Below are 21,644 nucleotides of genomic sequence, written 5' to 3' on the forward strand. Positions count from 1 at the left end.
AAAGATATTTTGCTTGACTGAGTAGGCATGGTGTTGAACTCTTCATTAAAGCATATTTGTCAATTCCAATTAATTATCACTCAAGCAAGAAGTAGGGCAGTGATGTTGTCTAATGGAGCTGGAAAAATTCAGCAGCAGGGACTGCTGAGATGCATATGTATTCTGTCCTCCACTCACTGCACAGATTCACACAAGGAACTAATATGGACACAGCATAGAGCAGGGAACAAAAACAAACCCTGCAGCAACATTTCTCCCAACATCTACAGCCATGCAGTTGACACATCAAAACTAAACCTCGTAACAAAAAAGGCAACCAACCGTAGAAAACAATTTCATTTTCAGCACCTATACGGGCAGACCCACTCTTTAATGAAACCGAGCAGGACATCACATTAATTACACCAGACAGTTGATGAAATGTGAATGAATGATAATTTGACAAAGGCAGACTCTGATCGGGGGGTCTCCAAAGAGAGCCAATGCCTCCAGTCATAATCAGTAAGACATACAGCTGCTTACACTGGACTCGTAGTTATAATTATTCCGGACTCAAATTTTAGTAAAATCAGTAAAGGGATTCACATGTTGATTTTGAGCACCCAGGGTTTGATGTATGAGCAAAGGCTCTGCCAGCCCAAATTTCCCAATGGTATAAAACTACATACAGTCAATGTCCACAGAGTCACAAAGGCTCTAGATAAATAGACTACAGAAGTACAATAGGAAGTATATAAGGTAGTCAAAAGAGCCCATGGAATGCTTCACGAACACCCATTAAAGGCAGTTCAGAATTGTTAACTTGTGAATTTTAAAATGGAGATTAATAGATCTGTCTTAATAAACATTCTAAGGGATTTGGGCAAAGGCCTGTACGCTGGCCAAAAATTAAATCAGAATCTCACTTCACAGGTTCAAGGGATTCTGCTTGATGTCAACACATGAAACTGGAGCAGAAGTAAACTATTCAGATCCTTGGGCAGTCTGCTCCACCCTTCAACAAGATTGTAGCTGATGATCCAACTGTGTTAAATGACTTGGAACACCTCAGAAAACGTCCACTGCATCATCTCCGTCTTTTCTCAGACCATTCTGGTCAGCTCGATTCAAGTCATCAATTTGGAACAGAGTCCCTGCACTACAAAATGGACTGCGAATGTCTCAGATCTCAGTAGCCAGCGATACCCTCAAACAAACAAATACTTACAATGTGAACTGAATGCTAATTGAGCCCAAGTCTGTGTGTGAAATGAATAAAAAGGAAGGACAAGGAAGCTAAAGTTGTATGCAAACATAAATAAGTAAATCAGCATATCATTGACATCTTGTCAGAAAGTACAATGAAGTGTTTAACACTGCTCAGGAATACCACACATCTCAGCATAAACAGCACACTCTTTAAAAAGCCACAACATCTGGATACTACACCAAATACCAATTATAAATCACCATTTCGATTCATCAAGGCATGCTGAAACTGGACTGAAGAACTTTTACCTCCTCCAGACGACGGCGCTGCTCCTTCTGCTCCTCGAGGCGTTTTTGCCGCTCTGAGATAAGCTGCCGCTTGTGCTCCTCTAGGTCCCGCCGAGGCAGCACAATTTGCTGTTGCTGCCGCCTCACAGCTTCTGATCGCTCCTTGTTCTCCTGCTGCAGCCGCAGGAAATCTCGCCTCAGCGTGGACTCACCTGGCAAGTTCACGATGGAGCTATCATGGAAGTGACAAGAGGTGTGTAAATCCATACAGAATGACAAGCAGCACAAAGCACAGGAGGCTCCTATTTGGCTCATCATTAGAGCTGCTCTTTGGAAGAGCTTCCCAATAAGGACCACACCTCCACTCTTTTCCTGTTGCTCTGCTTGAAAGAGTAATGTCAGTCACTCAACTCTCTTCTGGAAGTTAGTACTGAAACTGTAACCATCATCTTTGCGAGCAGACTAAGGGAGAAACTAGTAGAAGAGTAGCCTGACAAAACCTCACGATCTGCTCTGGCAGTAGAAGAGACAGCTGAAAAGGATGCAGCAATTTGTCCAAATCCCCTACATTCAGGAACAGTCCCAACTGACATGATAGAAATGTATTAGATGGGCGCATGGATGATAGTAAAACGAAGGGTATGTAGCTTAGTTTGATCTTAGAGAACGATAAAGATTGCCACAACAGCAAGGACCGAAGGCTGTCCTATTCTACGTTCTAGTGTATTTTCACTGCCTTTTCAGGAAGAGTGTTCCGAAGACTGACAACTTGGAGGGAGGGGGAGGAATTTTTTTTTATAAATCACCTGATCTCTGAAATGGCATGGCAACCCCTTATTTTTAAACAGTCTCCCCTAGTTCTAGATTGTCCCACAAATGAAAACATCCCCTCCACATCCCCTCAGTCAGGACCCCTCATGATCTTACACGTCACCTCTTACTCTTCTAAACACTAGTGGGTACAAGCCCAGCCTGTCCAACCCTTCCTTAGAAGGCAATCCATTCATTCCAATTATTAGGAAACATTCTATGAACTGCCCCAATTCAGATCCACCCTTCTTTAAACGAAGGAACCAATTCTGTACATAGCAATTCTGTCCTGTGCAACTAACACATAACTTCCCTATTTTTGTATTCATTATGATGTTCTATTGGCTTTTGCTTGCCTTAGCTGCATACTAACAATTATGCCATTCATGCACTAGGATACCTAGAGCCTTCACAACTGATCATGCTGCAATCTCTCACCACTGAGGTAATAAGCTTCTTTTTTCATTCTTCGTGACAAAATGGACATTATATTCTATTTGCCACAGCTTTGCCCACTCACTGAACCCACCAATATGTTTTTGTAGTCTTCTTCTGTCTTCTTGAATGTTTACTTTCCAACCTTGCATGCTGTCAAAAGTTATCAAATGCAACATGGTAATTCAGGGGAAAAAAAGGGATAAAGAAAACTGGACACTACAGACCAGTTAGCCCAACTAATAGTTATCAGGAAAGTACTGGAATTGATTCTAAAGACTTGACAATGCACTTAAAAAAGCATATTAATACTAAAACATCTGTCTTTACCAAGAAGGTAGGTTCTACACAGGAAATGCATCACATTAAGGGCTCCAAATTGTTAAGGAGGAAATACTGGATGAACCTTTAGCACCTGAAGTTGCTTCAGTTGCATCCAAGATACTTAAAGAACAGACAGTATAAATTGAACAGGAAGTGGTCATAACCTTACAATCCTCCTGAGACTTAGAGGAAGTGTTAGAGGACTGGAGACTTAGAAACATTCTGTTGTTCAAAGAAGTTGCAAGGATAAGGCTAGCAAATACAGACCAGTCAGTTTAACTTCAGCAATGGTGTAGATTCTAGACACAATTATTCAGTTTAGAAGTTGTAGTCACATGGAAAAAAATTGGCTTGATTAGTAACAGCCAGCATAGACTTTTAAAATGGAACTCACTTGACGAACTTGCTTGGGTTTTTTGACGTAGTAATACTAACAGGAAAGAGTCAATGAGGGTAATGCTGTTGATGTGATGCACATCAAGTTTCAAAAGGCATTTGAAACAGTGTATGACTACAGACTTGAGAGAAAAGTTTAGCTCATGAAATAAAAGAGACAGTGGTTACAAGATTAGATTCTTCAAGTTGCAGGATGGTTTGGCATAAAGGTCCTCAAGGGTAATTACTGAGTGTCTTGTCTTTCCAGTGTAGTAATGGCGTGCAGGGACGTTTCAATACTCTGTGATTTTACAATTAATGACATAGATCTTAGGGCACGGCTTGTAGATGATGCAAAACCTGGAAGCATTTCAATCAGAGTTGAACCAAAGGATCTGTGTCTGTGCTGTATGACTCTATGACAGTGTAGAACTCAAAGACAAAGATAATTTGGCAGGGTCAGTAGACAAGTGGCAAAGGAAACTTCATGCAGACAAGTGAGAGAGATGAAAAATTTCAGTCAGAAGAACATGGACAGTCTGCAAAATAGGGCCACAATACTTAAAGGTATGCAGGAGCAGATAGATCCCACTATATGTGGCACAGATTGCAGCATCTGCTCACCAACATTTCTGCAAGGATAATTAGAGATGGCCTAGCCAGTGACACCCACATACAAACTCAAACAAACTCATTCTAGGAAGGCAGAAAAGTTAATGTACAAATACAGCAAGTGATTAGAAAGGCTAATGACATGTCAGCCTTACTTGCAAGAGAATCAGGGTACAGAAATGAAGTAGTATTGTTATAATCACTCAGACTTTGATGAGACAGTACAATATGCAGTTTTGGTCTCCAGACTGAAGGAAACAAACTGAAGCATTGGATGTGGGACAAGGACGGTTTACTAGACTGGTCCTGGGGACGAGGGGGACAGTGAGAGGCTCAGTAAACTGGGTTGGTATTTCTTTGAGTTTAGTGGAATGAATGGTCACCTCATTGAAATATTCAAGATTTTGAAGGGATTTGAAAAGGTCGACACAGAAATTATTTTACCTGGCTGGGTAATCTGAGGTCACAGTCTCAGTTGCAAATCATTTCAAAATGAAATGCAAAAAATCTTTTCACTTCAAAGTTGCGAATCTTTGGGAGAGCTCTATCCTAAAGAGCTTGTGGATGCTATTTTGGTTGAATATATTTAAAGCTGGGATAGAGATATTTATGTTTTCTCAAGGGATATGGAAAACGGGTGGGAAAGTGGAGCCCAGTATTAGCCAAGATTGTAGCAGTTGGCAGCAATGGATGAATGATTTACGACGGTTTGCATTTCGCACATTTTCATAACCCCATGAATTTCAAGATGTCCCCAGTTCCCCACCTTAATGTCACTCATACCATAAGTAAACTGCTGGTCAGACTGAAAGTAAATGTCTTGGAAAGAGATTTTTAAAAGATCTCACCTCAAAAAAAAATTACAGATGCTGCACAATTGTATAATTTTGCATTTTTTTGTGTTCTGAACAACTGTAGCTGACTTCTTACTCAAGGGACAATAAAATTGGATCTTATCCATTTTACCACAGCTTTGGTATTGAAGTCTCATGTGCATACATGCCCATTTCCCACTATTTAAAGGAGAATTCATCAATTGGGCAAACTCCCAGCCCCACTCATTCATTTTATAGCAAATGACCTGGCTCTGAAACGTGGAGTGCAAGGGAACCGATGGCAAGGCACAAAGTTGTGGCAGGGGTCCCCAGGACAAACGTGAGCAGATACTAGGCACAGACAATGTTTTGATCCTTGGTGTCAACATTACCCGTATTAAACAGAGCAACTTTAATTACCACTCAACAGCAAAGTTAAATTTATATGGCGAGAACAGCATTAAAATGAGTGAGGACACAGGGACAAGGAAGCTTTACGATACTCTGAATAAAACACACTTGATGCAGCTTTTTTTTTAAAACCTCATACCTTGGTTCTCCTTCTTCGCCGACATTGTCCTCCTCCTCCTCACTACCACTATATTCATACTCCGTCTCTTCTGTATAATAGAGATAGCCGAGTATTACACTGCTGACGTTATACTTAAAGATCACAAGTTTATTACCACTGCATGTGGTGAAATGGGTACAAGTGGCTGCTGAGTAATGAACTCGCGTCTCACCTTTTTCACCACGCTTCTTCCGGGTCCGATCAATATGGTCTTTTAGCTGGATGCGGACCTGCCTCTCAGTTGGCTGGTCTCGAATGAAGCCGTGCTTCAACAGCTGATCTGTGGATGGTCTCTGAGTGTAATTTTTGATCAGACAATTTTCAATAAATTCAATAAACCTCCTTGACCTACCAAAGAAATGGTTAAAGTAGAATTTAATGTTTAAAAAAACAAAGTACAGACATACTGCTTTTCTAGTTTCTACAAACTCACATTGAACTTCCTTCACAGGCAGCTTCCAGGAAAGATTGCAGATAGAGGGCATGAAGGATCATCCTCAACTGCAACCTGCACCAAATATAACTGCTTTCAAAATTACAGCACATGCCAGTCAAGGAAAATATGGAAGACAAGTGGGATCTTGCTTAAATACCTATTCCAGGATAGTAGAATTCCTCCCCCAGTTCAGTTACAAAACTGCATTGCCAAGGAGGGACCAGTAAGTCTTCTAGTCTAACAGTGGAGAGCTGTGAATAAATGCAGACTTTCTGCAAGGTTAGATTTTAGATGTGGAAGCCAAATTACATCTAATTGAAACATTAAATTTTCAGTAAGTCAGGGCTAGACCTCGAATCGGCCCGTGAGAATTCTGGTAAAAACATGCCTATAAGTCTGCCTTAATTCTTTAAAGGAACCATCTTTTCCCACCATGAGCAACAGTGACACAGGCAACGTGAACTTACACATCTGACACCAAGATCATAAATTTACCACATGGGAAGTTGCCTCCCAGTTCCTCCTGCTGTAGCATTTGGCCGAAATCACCTCCCACCCATACTGACAGACTCACTTTGTATTTGCATCACACTTCCTCCCCCACAATCAGGCTCTCCAGCAGCAGCCGGTAATGTGCAAAGCAATAATCACTGCACCCAGCAGTCCTCAGGCAAGATCAGCTATGGGAGCGAGGACGATTTACAACACATGGTGTCATCACTGCATACAAATCAGACTCATTCCTCCAACAACACTGCATACCCCTAACTTTTGTTTGGCATTTCACATTGGTTGCAGTCAGAAATTCACCTTCCACACATTTTTTACTTGCTTCCTTGCACTCAGAAGAAAAAGGTCATTAAGTCAGTTCAGAGATTATGTTAGAGATAAATGAAGATCTTTAGTAAACCAGATAACAAAACGTACAACTGACAATCATTGCTTCAGTGATTACCTTAGAATGATGCATTTGGATCATGCTCCTCTCTCAACCGCCAAATGTATTTACAAACTTCATGAGAAGATTCAAACCTAGAAAACTGGATTTTTAATTTTGCCTCCAGCCCACATCAAATTGAAAGTTACCCCAAGCAAGTCCCCAACCTTCAAATTTTAATGCAGAAATAAACCTCAATCTTTTTCTTCTTCAACAGTGCTTCCCTATTAGTGATGCCCTCAAACTGAGATTGGATGCAAAAACATTTTTTCAACTTCAGACACTCCATCTTCCTGCTGCTGCAGTACCAGTGGTGGAAGCAGAGACCACAAATAGTCACGTTTGTCCCATGCTTGGAACAACCCAAAAATCAAAAGGCCAAATTCAAAATTTCAACTCAATATAAGCCTCTTCGAGTCATAGAGTCAGAGATGTAGAGTCAGGGGCGGCACGGTGGCACAGTGGTTAGCACTGCTGCCTCACAGCGCCAGAGACCTGGGTTCAATTCCCGCCTCAGGCGACTGACTGTGTGGAATTTGCACGTTCTCCCCGTGTCTGCGTGGGTTTCCTCCGGGTGCTCCGGTTTCCTCCCACAGTCCAAAGATGTGCAGGTCAGGTGAATTGGCCATGCTAAATTGTCCGTAGTGTTAGGTAAGGAGTAAATGTAGGGGTATGGGTTGGTTGTGCTTCGGCGGGGCGGTGTGGACTTGTTGGGCCGAAGGGCCTGTTTCCACACTGTAAGTAATCTAATCAAAAAAAAAATGTACAGCATGGAAACAGATCCTTTGGTCCAACCCGTCCATATATCCCAACCCAATCTAGTCCCACTTGCCTCACCCAGCCCATATCCCTCCAAACCCTTCCTATTCATATACCCATCCAAATGCCTCTTAAATGTTGCAATTGTAATCAGCCTTCACCACATCCTCTGGTAGCTCATTCCATACACGTACCACCCTCTGCGTGAAAAAGTTGCCCCTTAGATCTCTTTTATATCTTTCCCCTCTCACCATAAACTTATGCCCTCTAGTTCTGGACTCCCCGACCCCAGGAAAAAGACTGTCTATTTATCCTATCCATGCCCTTCATAATTTTGTAAACCTCTATAAGGTCACCCCTCAGCCTCTGACGCTCCAGGGAAAACAGCCCCAGTCTGTTCAGGTTCTCCCTATAGCTCAGATCCTCCAACCGTGGCAACATCCTTGTCAATCTTTTCTGAACCCTTTCAAGTTTCACAACATCTTTCCAATAGGAAGGAGACCAGAACTGCACACAATATTCCAACAGTGGCCTAAGCCACTGTTATCCTTGTTAGTTTGTCCCCTCAAATATAAATTCCAACGTTCAGGCTGATGCAGTCATGTTTCTGTTCACAAAGCTTATCGACTCCGGCAGTCACATGATCACTTAGAATCATAGAATCCCTACAATGCAGAAAGAGGCAATTCGACCAATCGAGACTGCACTGACCCTCTGAACAGCATCCCACCCTATTCCCATAACCCCAATTTACCACAGGTAACCAACCTAACCTGCACATCTATGGATAATATGGGGCAATTTACAACGTCCAATTTACAACCTGCACACCTTTGGACTGTGGGAGGAAGCCAGAGCACCTGGCAGAAATACACTTAAGATGTAGAGGTGTATTGTATATTTAAGAGAATTGAACAAGGTAACAATCTAACACTTGATCAAAACAATAGCAGCACCTAGATTGCCATGAAACAGAAAAAAATTCAAATTGGGCCAGTTTAAATTATACCCCAAGATACCAAAATCTAATCAGATTTGAATTTAGTATTTTGATAATGTTAAAACCAATGAACCAATCCAATGTTTTGGGGTATAAAAATGGACATTTTCAACAGTTACTGGGAGAACTACCGAAAAAGAACAAAGAAAATTTACAGCCCAGGGACAGGCCCTTTGGCCCCCCAAGCCTGAGCCGATCAAAATGTACTGTCAGTCATTTCCCTCTGTATCCTTCTGCTCCCCACCTACTCATGCATCTGTCCAGACGCATCTTAAGTGAATCTATCGTGCCTGCCTCTACCACCTCTGCTGACAACACGTTCCAAATGCCCACCACCCTCTGTGTTAAGTACTTACCGCATATATCCCCCTTAAACTTTCCACCTCTCACTTTGAAAGCATGACCTCTCATTATTGAATCCTTCACCCTGTCTATACGCTTCATGATTTTGTAAACCTCAATCAGGTCCCCCAACAATCTGCTTTTTTCTAGTGAAAATAAACCTAACCTACTCAACATCTCGTCATAGCTAGCACCTTCCATACCAGTCAACATCCTCGTAAACCTTCTCTGCACCCTCTCCAAAGTGTCCACATCCTTTTGGTAATGTGGCGCCCAGAACCGTACACAGTATTCTAAATGCGGCCGAACCAATGTCTTGTACAATTTTAACATGACTTGCCAGCTTTTATACCCAATACTCCGTCCAATGAAGGCAAGCATGCCTTCTTGACCACTCTATCAATCTTCAGGTACAATGGACCTGCACTCCCAGATCGCTCTGCCCATCAACTTTTCCCAAGGCTCTTCCATTCATTGTATAATTCACTCTAAAATTAGATTTGCCTAAATGCATCACTTCATACTTGTCTGGATTGAAAGCCATCTGCCACTTTTCCGCCAACTCTCCAGTTTATCTATATCCTTCTGTATTCTCTGACAGTCCCTTATGTTTTCTGCTACTCCACCAATCTTTGTGTCATCTGCAAACTTGCTGATCATACCAACGGTGCCCTCTTCTAGATCATTTATGTATATTACAAACAACAGTGGCCCTAATACTGACCCCTGTGAAACACCACTGGTCACCATTCTCCATTTGGAGAAACTCCCTTCAACTACTACTCTCTGTCTCCTGTTGCTCAACCAGTTATTTATCCACCGAGCTAGATCAGCCTGCACACCATGTGACTTCACTTTCTCCATTAATCTACAATGGGGAACCTTATCAAACGCCATACTAAAATCCACGTATATGACATCAACAGTCCTTCCTTCATCTAACAACTTGGTCACTTCCTCGAAGAACTCTATCAAGTTGGTAAGGCAAAACCATGTCGCCCAACACCGATAAGCTCATTCTTTCCCAAATATAAATAGATCCTATCTCTCACTAGCCTCTCCAGCAACTTCCCCACCACCGACGTCAGGCTCACTGGTCTGTAGTTACCCGGAATATCCCTACTACCCTTCTTGTACAGGGGGACAACATGAGCAACTTTCCAGTCCTCCGGCACCTCACCTGTATTTAATGATGCCACAAAGATATCTGTCGGGGCCCCAGCTATTTCCTCTCTCGCCTCTCTCAGCAACCTCGGATAGACCCCATCCGGTCCTGGGGATTTGTCCACCCTAATAACTTCTAGCCTATCCAACACATCTTCCCTACTTATGCCAACGTGATCCAGACTAATCAAACTTCTATCTCTAATCTCAACATTCATCATGTTCCTCTCCTCAGTGAACACTGATGCAAAGTAATCATTCAGAATCTCACCCATTCTCTCAGGTTCAGCACAGCCTTCCTTCATTATCTTTTAGTGGACCAATCCTTTCTCTAGTTACCCACTTGCTTCTTATACAAGAATAAAATGCTTTGGGATTTTCCTTAATACTGCTAGCTAAAGCTATTTCATGACCCCTTTTAGCCGACTTGATTCCTTGTTTAAGACTGGTCCTACTCTTCCAATATTCCTCCAGGGCCTGTTCTGTTCTCAGCTGCCTAGATCTTATGTACACTTCCCTTTTCCTCTTGGCTATTTGTACAATTTCTCCTGTCATCCATGGTTCACCAACCTTGCCCTTCCTATCCTTTGCCTTCAACAGGACATGCCTATTCTACACTATCTTTGAAAGCCTCCCACATCTCAAATGTGGACTTCTGTTCAAATAGCTGCGTCCAATCCACATTTCCCAGCTCCTGTCTAATTTTGATATAATTGGCCTTGGCTCAATTTAGCACTCTTCCCTTAGGACCACTCTCTTCTTTATCTACGAGTATTGTAAAACTTACAGAATTGTGGTCACTGTTCCCAAAGAAATCCCCCACCGCAATTTCTACCACTTGTCCTGGCTTGTTCCCCAAAGACCAACAAATGTAAGGTGCTAGCTCAAGAGCTCTCTAAAAGGAGTGGAAGGAGTTTGCACAGCAGAACATCAAAACTGACCTGGCGAGAATCTACAGAGGAAAATCTACAAAGGAGAACTGACAACTCTGATTGGATTTGAAACATTAATTTTTTTGTAAATCTTAATCGGGAGTTTTTTTTAAAAATCTGACTAGTATGGTAGAGTGGGAAGTAAAAGATAGGTTTAAGAGAAAGCAGTTGCAAATGGTTGTTGGGTTTAGTATTCTCTGTTGGACTTACAGAATAAAGTTGTTAATTTTTACTTTAATAGTGACCTCTGGGATAGTTCTTTGCCCCTCTAATTTTAACAGAATACAGCACAGGGTGAATTTTTTCTGTGCTGCTGGTTTAAATTAGCAGACGGGTTTACTCCATGCCGTAATACCATGGAGACATGAGGAGAATGTGCATACAGTCAACCAAGGTTGGAATCAAACCCAGGCCCCTGGATTTTGTGGCAGGAATGCGAACTACTGAGCTGCTTGATACCAATGTAGGCCTTTTCACAATCAGGTGGTCTTGTTTCTAGACTGCAATGAAAGCCACTATCCTTCAACTCAAACCTCAGATGTATCAAACCACCAAACCTGCTTACAAAATTCATTTGAAAATTTAAATCTAGATGTGGCTGATTGCTGGTTGCAGTTCACACTCCTCCATTTAACGATATATGTTTCAATCCCTTTAAAACTTGTGTGTATCTAGGTTCCATGCATCTACAATTTCTCCTAGGATACATTTTACATGGACTCAACTCACCTTAGCCAAGGGCTCTGTTCAGTCTGCAAGTTGCAATCATCTAAACACTATCTGGATCATAGGTTTTCACTAATTGTTTCTAGTGTGTGTTCAGCCATTTGACAGCACGCACACAGAGGACACTCTAAAACTGGTTAGTCAGTAACAAACTTAGAATCCGAGGCTGGGCTGTGGGTTGCCTCTCTCTGGGCAATGACCCTCTCACTATATCCAGAGAGCATATGTCGGTCTTTGCTGATCAAATTTATGTCTTGAAGCATATAATCCTCATAAGATTATGGTCAGGTTTTGCACCTCCCCTCTCTCTTTCAGCTCCTTACTTCTTTACCCAATTTTTCCCTCCCTTGTTCTAGCATCCAAGTTTTATTATGACTCCCAAACCCACCCACTTCTGAGCTTTTAAAACTGTGGAGTATTTTCACTCCCCTCACTTTTCTGTTCTCCAGTTCCAACCCACCTTTGGATCATATGTTCTGGAAAGCCCAATCTGTATCAGCCAAGACAGTGAATAAATTTGAGTAGATAGATCGATTCCCAATTAGTTATGGGTTTAAAGGGTTATGGAGAGCAGGCAATGTGCCTAGGATCAGCCATGTATTAAATGGCAGGACAGGCTTGAGGGCTTAATTTCTAATCATACTGCTAGTTTTTAATACTTCAGCCAACAGCAAGGAATTGACTGATTTCAAGTTCTGTCCTGCATTGATGTCATCCTTCTTAATCCACTTGGGCAGCTCTGTTGAAGACATTGGATGTTCAAATCAATGAACACATCCACAGGGCTCATGCAAAACATCTTAGAATCACCTACCACTTTTTAGACTTCAATCTTGGAGGGGCATTTCTTGGAATAAGGAATAAGGCTCGCATTGGATGCATGTCACACAGAGCTGCAATGAAACAAAGTAAATAAGAAACAAAATTATATAAAGAATACCACTAATGGCCAAAAATGACAGGCAGTACAATGTCTTTAATTTCCCCACATTAATCTAAAATAACTGCAGCCATTATTCTGGAGTTGCTAGCTTTTGAATTGATCAGTCAGTCATCTATGGCAATGCATGGAAACCCACAGTCCGATTTGAAACCCTTGCAATAAAATCCAGAAATTTTCTTTCTCTGTTGCACTCTTGACACACCTCACTTACCTCACATCCAGAGTATGCAGCAAAGAACCAAAGCTTAGGGCTCCCCAAACAAAGAAGGATCCAGATGTGTAACCATTGATATTAACTTTGAAACAACCACAAAGTTTAGCAACAAGAAGCAACATGCCTGCCAGTTCACTAGGTAGAACCACTCAAGCTTGTACAGTTGCTTGCACCGTATTAGAAGGTATCACCAGCTAAACCTCCAAATCACAGAGAGAACCAGCCTAGTCGGTCGAGGATGTTTCTCAGAGTTATAGAGAAACTGCTTGGCTCAGCAATCAACTATGTCCGAGGTAGTTTCCAACCTGCAACTTCCCATCACCTGTTACATCATTTTGGTGACAACTTGATCCAGAAATAGATCATGTATAACATGCAACTAAAATATAAGTAAGCAATATGGTGATAAACATGTTTTGTTTAAATTAGGCTACATTTTTAAAAGGGAAATCAGGATTTCCTTTTCAAATCAAAGTACAGTGCTTTTTAATTTTCTGATATGCAGAACAGCACTCAAATAGCTGATATTCATTAGCATTGACATTGGGTGAGCTCATGTTTATGGTCAGGTTGGGTGAGGAGCACTATCCGAAACAAGATGGTGAATCCAGCTGTCCCCTTGACAATACAGCAAGTTTATGCTCGTTTTACCCAAACCATGTTTCTTTGCTTGGAATAAAATCTGAAACGGCAAGGCCGTTATCAAGGTTATGAAATAAGTAACGTGAAGACAACACTACCCATCCCTACATGCTGAGCACTGAACTATTCCGCTTTCTAGATTCAACAAAAGTATACAGGCATACTAAACAATAAATTAGATACTATCACTGGAATTTTAAATAACAGGCTGATTTTGCTGCTGGGTCTTGCATCTTGCAGTCACTGTAAGAAGCCATCCAAACCAGGTTTATAGGATTTTGCAGACATTTCAAAGGGGAATAGTTATTCAGATAAATGAGAGCAATTTATCCCACTGTGTCACTTAGTTCTGGTACAAAACTATTACATGCCCCCAATATTTACATATTTAACCACCTATTCTCTTATAAAGTCACCATGTTTAATTCTCAGTGTGTGGCTCCCCAGGTGCCAGGCTTGAACTACCTTGCTAAAATGAAATGAGAAATGTCAGCATATTTTGGCCCACTACTCAACAGTGTAAGGCACTTGGCCAACCATGGAATGGCCGCCTTCAATGCCAACACCTTTGTCATCTTTCCCCTCACCCTTCTCAATATTTAATGTATGACACGTCAAAACAAGAGCTTCGCTATTTCTTTTTCTGTCACTGCCTGCTCAGGCTTTTTAAAAATCAATTCATAGCATGGCAGTGTGCCGAGAAAGGCCAGTATTTACTGCCTGTCTATAACTGCCCTAGTGAAGCTGATAAGCCAGCCCTCCAATTAAATAGTTTGCTGGGTCATTTCAGAAGCTGGTTAAGAGTCACTTGGATGTCAGACTAGGCACAGTTCCTCTGAAAGGGCACAACTAAACAAAATGGGTTTGTATCACAATCTGCTTGCTCCAGGGTTACCAACGCTGCTGCCAGCTTGAGTCCACATTTATTCAGTCAACGGATACTGTTTTAAGTTTCTCAGCTGCTTCTGTGGGATTTGAATGTGTCTGCAGCCCCTGAAGCTTGTGTTACTAGTGCAGCAACATTATCACAATGGAACTGCTGCAGAACAAAAAACAGAAAAGGCTTGCCACAGAATACACTGAGCAAACTGCTCTGGAAATCCACTAACTATTTACAATACGTAAGGCTTAAATGTTCATTGTTTGCATTATGGTCTTTAGCTACACTCACACCTCTTTTGACACTTTTGAGTGGTACAACTAATTGCATGTTGTTCAATTTGGAATTCTTTAACTGACTTGTATCCAACAGACCTTTTTAGCTTGGTATGGTCAACAAGCAACTAAAACTGCTAGTGCAATGTTGACCTTTTTCTGAGGGGAATTAAACATAAAGGGAAAGATAAGATACATGTTTCATATAAATTTCTGGTTCACGTCGAATTAATGTGATACATCAGTCTGGACATTGCACCTCAGGAGGGATGATTGGTTATGAGGGGTGCCGTGCATATTCGGCAAAAATGGTAACTGGAAAATAGGGTTAAATTGTGAGGACATGTTGCACTGACTGGCTTGTATGGTTAGAACTTAACGGAGATCTAATCAAATTGCAGAAGATTAAGAAATGAGTTCATAGGTAGACAATTCTTTGCAGATAAAAAGGAGCATAGACTTCCAAATCTAGATTAGTGTGGTGCTGGAAAAGCACAGCAGGTCAGGCAGCATCCAAACAGCAGGAAAATCGATGTTTTGGGCAAGTCAACTGTTCAAGGGTGATGTCAGAAATCAGTTCTGAAGAAGAGTCACATTGGACTCAAAACTTGAGTTCTGCTTCCTAACCACCGACGTTCCCAGACCTGCTGAGCTTCTCTGGCAATTTGTTTGTATGGCAATTCCATGCCCACTGTGGAGTGGAGCTCTGGAATGCTGTGACTGAGAAAAAAGCTGTTGAAGATATGGGGAAAATTCTAATACTGCAATCGATAGAATTTTCTAAGACAAAGATATTGTGGAACCATGATAAGTTAAAAAAAAAAATTTCAAGTCAGGCATGAATAGGAGAAACAGCTCAAGGGACCTAAAATCACAGGTACTAAATGGCAGGATAGGCTCAAACAGTTAAATGGGTCACTCCTGATTCTTTGGCCCTTCGCACATGTTAAAGACAAGACAGCAGTGAAGCTCTGTCTGACCACAAACTTCATAAACATGGCTATTCATTTTCAGCAGGAGCACCCTGTAAAGCCCAACAAACTGCCAACTTTATCAAAGCTGATCCATCTGCTAATATGGCAAAATGAGCCAAAAGGAAGCAGGCAGTGAAAGATCATGCTTCTGATGGGGGTAAAAAAAAGTAAGGAAGTTGGAGAGAGGTAGAGAAAAAGATATAGGATTTAAAGGAAAATTATTTTAAAATTAAAGAAAAATGACAGAAGACTTTTTTAAATGGATAAATAGGACGAGGACAAATAAAGCTACTTTTAAGGAGCAAATTACTGCAGATGCTGGAATCTGTACTGAAAACAAGAAATGCTGGAGATCACAGCAGGTCAGACAACAAGCTGATGTTTTGTGTCTAGACTCAAAACATTAGCTTGCTCTCTCTCACGGACGTTGTCTGACCTGCTGTGATCTCCACCATTTCTTGTTTTCGGTAAAACTACTTTTAATCTGCATCAAGGAGTAGAATGCAAATTCCCGGAGACCACAGATTGCTCAGGAACTGTGAACAGGTCAAGTCTGAGATACACTGACAGTGCTAGAAATTCATAGACTGTCAATCCTCGGTGTGTTAGTCGACACCATGTACTGTAGCATTGAATTAAACTGGATAGGCCACCAGTCTGATGATTCAAGTTGAATTTGAGTTTCATGAGTACAGCCACAGTTTGCCAATCTTTACACCAATTCCAAAATTGATCACAAGACGTCTTCTTGTTAGTTGCACAGTGATAAATAAAAGGAACCATGAGTGAAATCCGGTCACATCAGCAATAGGCTTGAGGTCAGACAATCAGAAGAAAGGTATCACTTGACCGCCCACCCTATCCTTCAACAAACACGTGGAAGTAAAACTTACGTGGTGCGCCTTCTGCCATTTCAATTGCAGTAATCCCCAAAGACCAAATGTCACTCTGCAAGAAAACCAAAATCAGTCAAGTTAAAGGGGTCAAAATCTGCTTGCTTCATTAACCCCTTTCTGTCAGCGTAATGCCTTCTTATAATTTTGTGTTTATGTCACAGCCATCAGGTCATTCAGGATAAAAATGTGGCCAATGTGTTAATATCTGAAGGATTACATTACAATCAAAACTTGCAAAATGGAGAAAGGTAGACAGAAATGGAGAGAAAACAACTAAGTTTGCAATTTTATCTTTGATATTTTTTCATGCAGTATGGGTGTTGTTGAGAAGAGATGCCTATCTCTAACTACCCTAGAACACAGTGGCATGTCAGGCTATCTCACAAAGGCGTTAACAGTCAACATCTGGATGCGGGGCTGAAGTCACATGTAGGCCACACTAATGAAGAACAGCAGATTTTCTTGCCTAAATAGCGCAAGTGAATAGGATGGTTCTCCAAGACAATCAACACTAATTATGGTCACCATGTTTGATACGAGCTTTTAATTCCAGATTAATTAATTAAATTCAAACTCTACCAGCTGCAATGGTGGAAATTAACCAAAGTCCCCAAAGCATTAGCATGGAACCTTTCAATGACCAACCCTGTGACATGGCCAAGGCACCAGTGAAAATGTGAATAAGCAGGCAGAGAAAGAATTAAGTTCTGAGTTTTGTGAAACAAGAGGCTCAGCTAAGCAAGACTCAGATCAGAGAAGAACTTACAGTTGACAATGGGGTGCTGGAGGCAAGGGCAATGGATTAACAAGGTGGAAAAACAGTCATTATGTATATTTGCTTCCAGTATTGTTATTTAGTATGCAAGGTCAGTTAACAAGGTGAAAAGTATTCATTATGTGAAGCCACCTAACAAGGTAAAGAGCATTCATTGTGTAACAGTAAAGGGCTTGATCTCTGCTATTAATACTCATTGATCATAACGGTCACCCAATTACTATGTATGTTGCCTCATCTGGATGCTCCTCCTTGTAAAATTGACTATATGGTTCATTGAGAAACTGCTGTTCCAGAGAAGACCGTGAATTTATATCCCTGTGCACATGGACGATCGTTCTCCCTCCCTCCAGGGCCTGGAATAAAGATGAATGAGGTGAAACTACTGTGTCTCTGAGCATTTTGCTTTGACTAAGAAGAATGGGATGACAATATTAGCATAATCAGCAGGATCCAAATGAATGGTTACGATCGGAGGGTGCCAGCAGCCGCCCGGAACATTGGTGCCATGAGACGGATGGGCCCAAAAAGTAAGATATTAAACCTTGGCCCCTCTCAGTATTCCTGTGTGAAGATGGTCCCCTCGCTTGATCGCTCTCTACTCTATAGATTTCGCGAATAGTAATTAGTTCAGTCAAGAGACACAGTCACAAGCCCGTTGGCAAACAGAGGTTCATGTCCTCTGCGCTGCATTGGGGGAGGGGGGTGTGATTGAGGTTTCAGTCCACTGCACAGTACTGAGGTTCGAGTCCACTGGGTGAGTTGACTTGAGGTTCAAGTTCTCCGCACTGTGCTGAGGTTCAGCTTCTCTGTGTTTAAATGGGATTCTAGCCCCATGAGGAGTAAAATGAGAAAGGGGTTAAAGTCCCCTTGTGGCAAAATTTGAAGTTCAGCAAGTCTTTGTTCTGGGGAAGACAGTAGCTTGGATTGTGGCGCCATGTGGTCTGCTGCCAGGGCTTTCTCTTTTTATAAGTATAATTTCAGTGAGAGGACGCAACAAAAAGTGAAATGCTGAAATTAAGGTTGTACTAATACTTGGCTGAAAAAGGAATGTTTCAATGTAAATTGTGCCATGCTGTGAGTGTTTGATATTTAAAAATTTTGATTCGTTAAAATACTGGTTTGGAAAATCCTTTTAAGTAACTGTTCGGCCTTATTTGGATCAGGATCTCAATTCAGTGCATTTTGTAGGTTATGTAATCTGGCAGATTTTGTTTTTACATTAAAATTGTATAACATTATGTCCTTTTTAAAATTATCAAACTTGTAACCTTAAAACTCTTTGACTACCTTGACCCCCCTGATTTATTTGAAATTCTACAATGCTTGTTTAAATAAAAAACAGTTGGGTCAGTGGTCATGCTTTAACCAGATGACTGTATTGTATTATAATATCTTTGCTGCTGTGTTTTTACTGCAGAGTGCTCAAAAAAAAGTGCATTTTTAGTTTGACGTTTTGTTAAGACTTTCTAGAGAATATCAGAACTTGAGGCTGAGCTGTTTAAATTCTGTTAATTATTGTTAACACTTCATTGCCCCCGCCCCGTTCATATTGTAAATTCAAAGAATGTCGATCTCTACCAAAGTTGCCACTGTAATTCTTACTGTTTTGGGAAGTTTCATTTGGAGAAAATATTTTAAAACATTCAGTATTTGTTTCTCACAAATATTGCTGTTCTCTTACTGTTCCAGATTTTTAAAATACATTTCCTGACAGCTTTCATATTAGCCAAGTATCAATTTAAAGGAAAATAATGTTTGACCAACCTGACTGGGTTTCCCGCCCCCACCCCCCAAGGGTTTGATTTTAGGACTATTGACTGTTATTTATAATTGACTGAATTGTTTAGGCAGTACAATTTAGAAGATTATGGATTGTATAAAACTTGATAATGTCATAAATAGTGAACAGAGTAATAGACTTCACAAATTCAAAGGATGATGAAATAGGCAGGCATAATTTAGTGTTGTTAAATGTGTGACTGATAACCACCTTGGCAAGGAAGGAATGAGAGAGGAAATGCAAAGATACTTTCAGCAGCTAACATCATCTCTAGAATTTCTCCATTCACAAGTAAATCACACCTTCAGATAAGTGGCTACCCCTCCGCAGCCTGATCAAATGGATTCAATTAGCTCCCCAGTCATGAGCTTTAAAAGCGAAGAAGCTAACAACAATGAAGAGGAGGTCAGTACGCTTTTTGTCAGTGGCCTTCCTACAGACACTAAACCATGTAGGACTTTACTGAAGGAGATTTTGGAGAACTGGCTCATTTCTACTCGACTGGAGGGGATGGAGTGGTCACTAAGGACAGTGGATTTACGAACTTTACTGGTGATTTTTTTTCTACATGGGAGGATTCTTCAAACTCTAATCACTGTAATGGACTAGTAATTTTTGTTATAATCATTGCATGTTCTATATCAATTATTTGCTTAAATACTGGCTGTCAGAATCTTATGAAAGCTGGTAGTGCTATCTCAGTGGTTATCATGAAATGATAAAGGAGGGAACAAGGGTGTATACAGGGTATAAGCAGGCAGAGAAAGAGTTAAGTTCTGAGTTTTGTGAAACAAGAGACTCAGCTGAGCATGACTCAGATCAGATAAGAACTTAGTTAACAATGGGGTGCTCGAGGCAAGGGTAATGGGTTAACAAGGTGGAAAAGCATTCATTACGTGAAGCCAGTTAACAAGGTTAAGAACATTCGTTGTGTGACAGTAAAGGGCTTGGTCTCTGCTATTGATACTCATGGATTGTAACAGTCACCCAATTAACATGCATGTTGCCTTATCTGGATGCGCCTCCCTAGAAAATGACTATATAGTTCACTGAGAAACTGCTGTTCCAGAGAAGACCGTAAACTCATGTCCCTGTGCCCGTGGGCGATCATTCTCCCTCCCTCCAGGGCCTGGAATAAAGATGAAGGAGGTGAAACTACTGTCTCTCTGAGCATTTTGCTTGATTGAGGGGAGGGAAACGGGACGACACCACCATCTCCCCATAGATTTATATAGCAACTTTGACAATTCCTGGACTCCAAAACTCTTCAAAGCTAAAACATCTTTGCAGTATAAGCACTGGTGGAATGCAGTCAAACTGTGACTCATTGGGTAGCACTCTCACCTCTCAGTCAGAGGATCATAGGTTGAATACCCACTCCAGGCACTTGAGCACAATCTAGCCTGACAGTTGTGTAGTACTGAGAGAGTGTTGCCTTGTCAGAGGTCATCTTTCAGATGCAATGTGAAACTGTGTCAATCTACTACCTACCTGCCAATCCCTGGGACTACCTTGAAGCAGGGGTGCTCACCCAAAAGTCCTGGTCACTTTTTAATACAACAAATGTAATTTAAAAATTTAACTTTTATTAAAAAAAAACAACAGATTGAGTTGGATGCCATTGTTTCTGGGACACCCTGAAATTATGAAACTCACCAAAATGTATGTTGATTTACTTAGGCCATTAGGCATGGAGCAGAATCAGGCCATTCAGCCCATCAAGTCTGCTCCACCATTCGATCTTGGCTGATATGACTCTCAACCCCATTCTCCTGTCTTCTCCATGTATTCCTTGACCCCCTTACCAATCAAGGACCTACCTATCGTGGTCTTAAATAGACTTAATGGCTTGGCCTCCAGAACTCACTCCTGGCATTCAGTTACACAGAGTCACCATCTGCTGGCTGAACAACTCACCCATTTCTGTTCCCTTCACTCTGAGGCTGTGCCATTGGGTCCTAGTCTCTCCTACAAATGGAAACATCTTTTCCACGTCCATTCTACTCCGGCCTCTCAGTAATTCAAGTTCCAGTCAGATGCCCACCCTCATCCTTCTGAACTCCATTTAGTACACTTTCAATGTCATAGAACACAGGCCCTTAGCCCCACGATGTTGTGCTGAACATGACACTAAGTTAAACTAATCCCTTCTGCTTGCCTGTGGTCCATATCCCTCCATTCCTTGCATATTCAAAGTTTGTGAGAAGATTTGTAGTTCAGGTGCTCGTTGTTGTGGCTCTGTTCGCCGAGCTGGGAATTTGTGTTGCAGACGTTTCGTCTCCTGTCTAGGTGACATCCTCAGTGCTTGGGAGCCTCCTGTGAAACGCTTCTGTGATCTTTCCTCCGGCATTTGTAATGGTTTGAATCTGCCGCTTCCGGTTGTCAGTTCCAGCTGTCCGCTGTAGTGGCCGGTATATTGGGTCCAGGTCGATGTGCTTATTGATTGAATCTGTCCTAGAATCTGGCTTGTCCTAGAATAGTGGTGTTGTCCCAGTTGAATTCATGTTGCTTGTCATCTGCATGTGTGGCTACTAAGGACTACTATTCT

The 21,644-nt window shown here is 41.4% G+C and overlaps 1 protein-coding gene across 5 annotated transcripts in view; it reads right to left on the reverse strand.

Moving 5' to 3' along the window:
• LOC140492554 (misshapen-like kinase 1) overlaps nt 1–21,644 on the reverse strand; it is a 309,928-nt gene that overhangs the window by 108,410 nt on the left and 179,874 nt on the right. For all 5 annotated transcript variants that reach the window (XM_072591501.1, XM_072591497.1, XM_072591500.1 and 2 more), the window contains exons 8-12: nt 16,536–16,590; nt 12,529–12,607; nt 5,591–5,766; nt 5,398–5,467; nt 1,498–1,708 (exon numbers count right to left, since the gene is read on the reverse strand). In XM_072591501.1, coding sequence (XP_072447602.1) covers nt 1,498–1,708; nt 5,398–5,467; nt 5,591–5,766; nt 12,529–12,607; nt 16,536–16,590 — 591 coding nt within the window. The remainder of the gene's footprint in view (nt 1–1,497; nt 1,709–5,397; nt 5,468–5,590; nt 5,767–12,528; nt 12,608–16,535; nt 16,591–21,644) is intronic.

Source organism: Chiloscyllium punctatum, chromosome 21 (assembly GCF_047496795.1).
Source record: "Chiloscyllium punctatum isolate Juve2018m chromosome 21, sChiPun1.3, whole genome shotgun sequence".
Classification (NCBI taxonomy): domain Eukaryota; kingdom Metazoa; phylum Chordata; class Chondrichthyes; order Orectolobiformes; family Hemiscylliidae; genus Chiloscyllium; species Chiloscyllium punctatum.